General features: G+C 37.1%; 1 protein-coding gene across 4 annotated transcripts in view; it reads left to right on the top strand.

Moving 5' to 3' along the window:
* Nucleotides 1-547: 547 nt before the first annotated feature.
* The window catches only part of LOC127632639 (kazrin-like), a 204,993-nt gene continuing 196,438 nt past the window's right edge, over nt 548-9,102 (top strand). For 3 of the 4 annotated variants that reach the window (XR_007969126.1, XM_052111344.1, XM_052111345.1), the window contains exon 1: nt 555-721. Coding sequence is in view for 3 of the 4 variants with exons in the window: in XM_052111344.1 (XP_051967304.1) it covers nt 646-721 (76 nt within the window). In the remaining variant the exon portion in view is untranslated. Of the gene's footprint in view, nt 722-9,102 lie in introns of all 4 variants that reach the window. The other variant, XM_052111343.1, reaches the window with a different exon arrangement.

Genomic DNA, 9,102 nt, shown 5'->3' with positions numbered 1-9,102 from the left:
CTCCACAAGGGTAGGAATTAAAAGTAGAGCTGCAAGAGTTGCAAAAAAAATATTTTCCTTGCAGCAGCGCGTCTTACGAAACGGATAGTCGATTTAGAGGGGGGGGGCAATGTAAGGGAGGGGTAGAGCTGAGGCAGAGGGAGGAGAGAGGAGGGCACACGCACCCCGATCAGAGCACAACATACAGCAGTCCACCCTGAGCCTGGGAGAGCAGAGCCTTCTCACTCACTCATCAGGACACTGGATGGGGACGTGTGCTGTGCTCCAGACCAGAAGCTTCCACACTACCACTTTCAGTCTGGAGAAAACTGCCAGCGAGGCACAACCTCGACTCATGATCATAGAGCAGCAGCAGAAAAGGCAAGACATCAATGCCCTGATTCTCTCTCTCTTTTTTATGCTTGCTCTCCACATACACACTCTCACTCATTCTCCTTGAAGCACACACAGACACACTCCCTCTTTATCTCGCATGTGAGTGAGGCTATTTCTCTCAGTCCTGAGCTGAAATCTCTGCTATTCTTAAACAGCAGCAACCAGACTGATTTCAAAGAGGAATTGAAGATAGAAACCTTCTGTTCTGCTCTCCGGCTGTGACGTGGTGTTCAGAGACTGACTGGTCTAGTCAAGTGGGACATCCCAGCCATGGAGGACACGCTCACCTGTACTCCCACCACCTTTTCCCAGGTGTTTGGCCGCCAAGGACAGCTGATGCAAGCTAGTGAGTATCTGTGGTCTCCTGTTATGTACACCCATGCTGTGCACTCATATTGGTCCATGAATGCTGATCCTGTAGATAATGTAACTACATGTATACAACATGAAGAGCCTTTATCTTGTAGTCTGACATTAACAGGGTCATTTGTTTAACAAACAAGGTTATTTCTGTCGAACATCCACAATGCAAATAGTGGACAATTTACCGATGGGCCTTAGGACATATATATAGAAACCCTGTCTGACTGTTTGCTTAAGCTCTGTGAAAGCTCATCTGGTAAGACCATGGTCCACTGCAAATGCTGGTCTCTCGGTTTAGGCACCCAGCATGCAGAGAGAACCAGCCCTTCTTCCCCCCGCTGCTTTCAGCCCACTAATGAGGTGCACACAGACAAGAAATGTGTCTGCTGATGTGTATCTCTGCTTGCTTATTAATGTAGTGATCTTAATAATCAGTCATGACGGCTCAGGCAGGAAGAGGAACATGAACGTTGTCTTGAGTAGCTGCAAATGCTTCAACACTTTTAGATTTTTACAGTGAGGGTCGCTGCTGTATTTTTGAAGCATTATTGTAATTTGCAATAATTCCTTGATGGTTTCATAAATATTGCACTCCTAAGCATTGATGAATTATGCATTTTATATACAAAAAGAAGAAGAAAGGAAACAAATCCAGTGCTATAAATAGAGGTACTGAATCACGCTGGTTCATAAGTTGTCTCACAGCCTGTACTTCTGCATTTCATGATTTATTTACAGGGTTTGTGTGATAGAGGTTTGTAAAAATGTACAAAAAAATACATCGACACATAACTTGGAATTAAATACTTTCATTTTTAAATAGTTTACCATTTGGTTTTATTTATTTTGCCCAATGAAAATAATGTAAAATATTATATTAATAACAATATTTTATTTATTTTATTAATTTAATATATTGGCGTAGTCACCTATAATAGGTTTAGGTGATTGCCACTTCGTATACTTCATATACAATCCTTAAAATCATTGAGTTGTTTTCCTTAAGGCCTTTGGCAACAGTATGGCTTATATCAAAATGCGAGGCTCACATCAGACGTTTACTCTCATTAAACCTTAGTTTAAAAGTTACGGCTTAGTAACTGAATAATTGTAAATATTCAGAGTAATTTAATTAAATGGCAGATAGACACCATTATTCAAACAGCAGTTTGTAAATGGCAGACATACTACCGGTAATGACAATCCAAGCACATTTTAATTTGTTGTTTAATTTAATGTCTGTACTCATTAATGTGTCAATTAGCAGAGTGATGCCATGCTGCTGAATCGGCATTCAAAAGCACTTGATTACTCACTTCTTCTGGGGCAGATTATGAGAAAAGAGGGTACATCTTTGGATTTAAGTAGAACATTTCCTGAAAATCTTCGTGGATATCAGACAATGATGATAGCATGCCTTCTGAGTTTATATTACAAGTTCATTTGCTTTTAATGTTTTGGATTAAGTACTTTGGGGACAAATTTGTCTGAAGTAGTTAGACCTAGCCTATTTGTTTGGGTTAGTCTGTTGTAGAAATGGGAACTGAGAACTGGTCCATATTTAGAACTGTATGATATTCACGACTTTTGGTTCAGTTATTGTGCATTTTTCCACCGATGTGGATGGAACACAGTACTAAAACACTCTGACAGTGTTTCTCAAAGTGCTATTCTTTGACAGCGTTGCGTCTCAACTAAAAAACATGGCCAGTGAAGTCTGATTCCTGAACAAATGGCGCTTTTGAGCTAGTACTTTAGAATCTGTAGCACGAAACACAGCATGACCAGTGTAGTCTGATTTCCCAATGAATGACTCTTATAAGCTGGTTCTTTTTTGTGTATCAAAAACACTTCAGTCGTAGCGGTTTCTGAATTAATTTCACTGACCTGTAAGTTAAGTCTTCCGTTATGTCCAACTCAAAATAAACCAAGAGCTGTTCCCATGTTATGCAATGATTAAAGGTGCTTTAAGTTTTTTTGTTCATGAAATGACATGCAGTAAATGACATGTGTGCACATCTTCAAAGTGCTGGAAAGTGGGGGCGTGACTAATTCAATGGCTAGTCTGGTGAAAGTTCCAGAAATTTCTCACAACACTTTTAAAGGGGTCATGATATGATTTTTTTAATTTTTTATAATTTTAATATGTTCATTGAGGTTCACTTATAATCTTAATAAAGTTTTTAACACAAAAAGCAGTACAAAATTTGTAAAACATTATCATTTTCCACCATCATTCTGACCTGTCAAAAGCACTTGGTTTTGGTGCCGCTTCTCCTTTAAGTCTTGACAGTAAATGCCCACTGTTATGATTGGCTCTCTGCTCTTGACTGACCTGCCATCTCAAGGCTCACTGCTACTGGCCGTGGCTATAAAAGTGATATGGTAAAGTAGGAGTTGATGTGTTGTTGTGGAGGCGAGGCAGTCGGATGCAACTGTCTAAAATATGTATAAAGTTAGAATCATAAATTGTGCTTCTTTACCTCATATTACGATAAACAAGCAATTTTCCCAGCTTGTATAGATAATGTGCATGCGCATTAGCGAATTGATTGACAGGTGATGTCTGTAGCTAAGAGGTGATTGGCTCTTTTACTTGTAAGGCGGGACTTCCTTTCTAAATCCATTGACCATTGTGCGCTAGAGCTTCCTGGTTGAGTGTTCCGATTTCTAGCATTTATTTAAATAATAGTGGCCTGTCTCTGCTAAGTAGTCTCTGCATTTATGCCTCTAAAAATGTATTGTCTCTGATTTGTTATACCTGCTCTGTTGACATCTGAAATGATCTCAACATTTGGCCACAGACTGCTGAATGCAGTAAATGCAATAACATTTTTAATTTTAATTTCCAAATATTTCTTCCTCAAAAGCAAGTAGTTAATGAAATCATTAAGCAAACGGAATTGTTCAATTCCTTATAATTTCCATTCGTAGACTTAAGTCATTAATAAAATGGTATATGTCCTCATTTTGATAGATATGTAAACGTGTGTGTGTTAGCAGGATGTTTTAAGGTTGGTGGGGGGAACAGGTATTATAGCAGTGAAATGGAATTGGGGGTAGGTATTGTTGGATTTGCATTGCTGAAAGTCTCTCACTCCTATTTGCTCTCTAGAAATAGCAAAAACTTTTATAAATAATGCCCTTTGTTTGCTTTATATCAGTGAACTCATTAGTGGAACTCCACTGTTTGGTATGCAGGAATGCATTAGTGTCTGCAGAGCATGGGACATTGCCAAGATTAATATTCTGTGTGTGGCTTCAGAGTGCTGAAAGCCTCTTTACTGAATTTGTGTTTCTGAAGTGCCTGAAGATGTGACACCTCCACAGTATCTGAGCTCTCTCTCTCTCTCTCTCTTTGCTTTGAATGTCTCTGGATCATCCATATGATGAGATTTTGTAGTTCAAATATTCAAATATCTGTCATTCCCTCTAAACGCACTGGACGTGGGTTTATCTGAAGTTTCTGCCTTAATAAAAAAATAATCTAATTCAGCATGTCTTTTATTTCTTTGCAAAAATATTTTTGTCCATTTTACATAAAAGGCATTCAACAAGAGGAGCTGGTGTTGTTTGGAGCACTTTTGCCTCGTACGATTTTCTCTTTTAACAATGATCAAAGTGTCTTGGACTGTGTTTGTGTGTGAATACGATCTTGAAGTTATTTTGAAAGATCATCTCGAAGCAACCCAAATAAGGCACAGCATATAATTTAGTGGCATGACGAGCCAATGCTTTTATGTTCTGTGATGGTGTTTAAATGGGTATGCACGAGCATTGCTGAGATCCAAGACTGTGCACTCACCCGCTGGCATACAGACTGTTTGGGCAGACGTAACAGACATGGCTGAACAGTGCGTGTCTGCGTGTGTGCAGATGTTACTTATAGCACAGTATGCAGCACCAGTGATTCTAATGGAGACCTGCAGGGGCTGACTGAGTTAAATGGTCCCAGGACGTGATGGCCTCCTTTTCTCACTGCATGATCACTTCTGTTTGATTGAGGAGTGCTTACTGTGTAAATAAGCTTTACCACTGTGAACCAAGAGTATGAACATGCACACAGACTTATTTGTATGTATTTTCCTTTCTTTTTGTCCATATAAGGACAACTGATGTGACATTGTTTTCACTGTCCCCTCCCACACAGAAATCTGGTACTGTATGTAATATGTATGTATGTATAAATACATGCACTGTCCCATATACAAATATAAATGTTATCCTTAAATCTTAATATTTAAAAAAAGCTTTGGGATGGATGGATGGCAGTTGCTAGCATGTTTAAGCACATAGCTAGGCATTGCTAGCTTGTTGCTAGGTATTGCTAACATGTTTAAGCACATAGCAAGGCATTGCCAACATGTTTTTGATAGAGTGTGGTACTCCTGTGTCCAGCTTTGTTGATCTGGGAGCACTTACATCAGGTTTGTTGTTGCCAATTCTAATTGAACAGAGCCCAAGAATAAGTCACCTTTCTGCACCATTGGTCCAGCATAGAAGGGGAAAACAATAGCATCAGCAGTAATGTCTAGCAGAAGACATATTTTCTGTCACCTCTAGTGAGAGGACCAGCCTGTTTTTCTACAGTCATAAAGCTCTCTTAAAGCCCTATTCTTACAGACAGACTAAATCAGAGCTATCCAGACACTGAATGTCCACTAAAGTCAGAGACTATTTAGAAGAGACTGGCCACTATTATTTAAATGAATGGGAGAAATTGGAATGCCCAACCAAGAAGCTCAACGGTCAACGGTTGTAGAAAGGAAGTCCCGCCTTAAAGGTAAAAAAGCCAATCACATTTTAGATACAGTCCTGTCAATCAACTCGCTAACGCGCATCCACATTAGCTATACAATCTGGCAAAATTGTGGTTTTTGGTGTAATTTGAGGTAAAGAAGCACAATTCATGATTCCAATATTATCCCATTTTATTGCTGATTTGATCGTAAACTTGACCAACCGTTTTTGAGATTTCGGTCTTTCTGCATTCAACCTCTGTGAATGCACTGGAATGACTGAAAATAACCTCCCGAGAGCGTTCCAAAGATGTCCGACAGTGGACTGACTTGCTAGAAAGACAGTGCTAAAGCTAAACTGACAATAACGCTAAAACAATAGGTGTATTGTTCAAAATTATAATATATATTTGGACAGTTTCTAGTTGTCAGACATAGTGGATAATGTCCATAGTTAATGTGATGAACTACACATGTGGTAACTCGACTAGGATGCTTGTTTGAACTTGAGGGAATTGACTTCATACATCCACTAAAAATCACGTTGGAGCCAGTTGGTTAAAAGTTTCAAAAATGGTTCAGAAAAGTAAAGGTTGTTCTGAGAGTTTTGGAAGTTCACTTATTTTAACATTTTGTTTAGGCAGTAGTCCAATTATGCCACTGGCAATTTCTTAGTGGTTATATAAAAAATGAATGCCTAAACAACACAGAGCCACATTGTTTTCTCAGTCATCTTCAGTATGATTATTCCCCTCCATATGTTTTCAAGCATATTTTCAAGGCATTTTAGATGCTTACTGACTGTCGCTGTGATATGCTGTACACATTTGCTGCTTGGTTCTTTTACAGAATGTGTATTGCACTATTGATATTTTTGAGGCAGAAAGGGATAAAGGAGATAAAATTGCAAAAATTGATCGTCTCCAACCACTTTCTTTACCGTGGTTATCTCTTAGGTTTACTGACAAATCTGTATTGACTGGGGTAATTCGATGTCCCTCACGGGGCCCAACAATCACACCATCCGAGTCAATAGAAGCCTAATCTTAATTCCCTGTTATTGAATCTCACATCTAGCCGATTAATGTCTTGGGAAGCAGTCGAGATGGCAACGTTTGATGTATATGCCATTCGTTTTTTACATTTAGTTACTTACTGTAACAAAATGTATCTTGGCCCACCCAGTTTTTAGGGCATCTTTTTTACTAGTGAGAATATGCTGATCGAATGCCGCAAAGGTTAATTTCAAGAACTGTAGCATTTACAATTGGACAGAAATCCTCATTACTTCTAAGTCTATTTGAAAGATTCAGGCGTGGTGATGCAGCCATTAGTGCAGAAAAGGCTAACGTACAGGGAGAGTGCGCTGATTAGAGTATTCTTATGAATTTTAAGCAGGGGCCAATTTTGTTTGAATATGAGCTTTGTAGTTTGAAGATTTCTGACCTATTTCACTTGTAATAGGAAAAGTGATGTAACGTTCCACACACAACCCTTCCCCTGGAGAGTTTCTAAAGGGAATAAGTTCAAAATGTATATCTCACTATATATACACCACACCAGCTTGTGTGGATTTGTCTCATGCGGTTTCGGTGTGATTTTAGGCTGGTTTCATCCGATTTTTTTGGATATCAGCCCCTACACATGATGTTCTGAAGTGCTCTAAATAGTGTTTACATCTGAGGAAATACATTTTGACAGTGGCAGCTGGCAAGACTAAAGAACTTCCTGCATGCAAATTTGCTTTCTTCTGAAACCACTTCAAAGGGATCATATAATATGTCTGTGGCAAGTACATCTTATTTTTAATTGATTTATTTTGAAAATTTGACACGTCATCCGGAATGTGGGATTAAATCCACATAGTTCATATTCATTATGTAACTTGAAGACTGCTTAATATTATCAGATCCTCTCTTTTTTGGCTATTCTCTATTTTGCAAAGGTGTTGGATTTTTTTCGCAAATAGGAATTTTGCAATCTGCAAATTGCAATTTGATGCTGTTTCTCTTATGCAGTACAAATTGTCTATGCCACTAGCACAGTAAGTTATATGTTTTTGTTATTTATATTGCATATGCAGATTTACAGTATAGCTGTAACGTAATGTCAGGGCTTTTTATGTTTTGTGGACATACCACCCACTAACAGAACGGAAAATGCTCAAGCAGCTTACTCTTGCTATGGTTACCTCTACTGCCAAACGCAATAGCATCAATTAATCACTAGGGAAAATACACACTCTGACTAACATGCAGTTTGACTTTTGTAGTTAACTCTGAAGTTCGTTCTGAAACGTTTCAAAACCCTGTTGAAATGTATGGAAGACATTTTCGTATACATAGGTTTTTCTTTAACTTTGAGCAGTTTTAGCACTGTAGTAGCTTTTTAATTTGTCTACTAACAATGTCCAACATTGTCCAGTACATGCACAACAGGGTATTTATTTTATTTTTGCAATTTTCTCTCAAAGTCTTGACAATTCCCACCGCAGTGTCATTTCCACCACATCTCAAGTTCTGTATTGTGTTTAATGGAATTCTATAGTGGAAATGGTGGTGATGGAAATAACATTTGTCGTATATTTTAAATAAAATCCGCTACTCCTTTGTCTTGCAAATGCTTATTTAATTGCACACATTTCATGAATACACACAATTAAATAATATTTTCACACTTTTTGCATAATTTGGCAAAATAACATCTTGATTTGAAACAATGGCCAATAAAAATATTCTGCTTAAAAGTAATATTTACCTTATATTTCCTTTGTTTTCTTCAAATATCTATTGGCTCATATTTCATTCCAAGCATGCTTTTCTCAACTTGGTTAACAAGTACACTAACAGTTGAGTTTTGGTACTTGGGGCAAAATTCTTTGGTATGATGGAAATGATGCCAACTGTAGGACTGACGTAATATTTTTTTTAATTATAATTTTCACACAATAAATATTAAAATTGTTCTTTTTTTTATAAACATATTTGTTACTTTTTACATATTTTTTACTAAGGACAAAATTGAAATCATACATAAAAATAAAAAAAGACAGGATGTTAGTTTCAATTAACATCTATTTTGAAACCTGTTCCATAATTAAAAAGTATAATTAATTAATTTACATATTTAATCTATATAAAAAGGGAAAGTTATACATCACTTCCTTATTTTATGTATCAAATGAGATTAGACATCATACCTCATATTTATTTAAAATTTTTCATGTTTATTTATTTATTTTTTTAGATTAGTATAGCTTAAAACATGTAATAATTAGTATTTTTATAATGGATTTTTATAGTTTAATATTGAAACAGTGCAGGCTTAATTTCACACATTTTGGAATTTCTGCAGTTGCGAGCAGTTGTAGTATTTTGACATGCCTTAGTATGCCTTTATTGTACAAGAAACCTTGTACTACAAATTTAAAGGGCTTGTTTTAAATTAGCTTTCGTTCATGCTTTAGTAGCCAAGCATTCATTTTTAACTTCAGAAACAGGAGATTATTCTGCTCTCTCTTTTCCTTGGAGAAAATTATTTTAATCACTTGCAGCCTCTTTGGTCCCTTTATATAGGATTTACATTCAACATTTCTGCCTTGTGAAAGCATTTATTTTTACTGGCA

This window comes from Xyrauchen texanus, chromosome 39, assembly GCF_025860055.1.
Source record: "Xyrauchen texanus isolate HMW12.3.18 chromosome 39, RBS_HiC_50CHRs, whole genome shotgun sequence".
Taxonomy (NCBI): domain Eukaryota; kingdom Metazoa; phylum Chordata; class Actinopteri; order Cypriniformes; family Catostomidae; genus Xyrauchen; species Xyrauchen texanus.
Note: the sequence above shows the minus strand (reverse complement) of the source record. Positions and strands in the feature narration are given on the sequence as shown.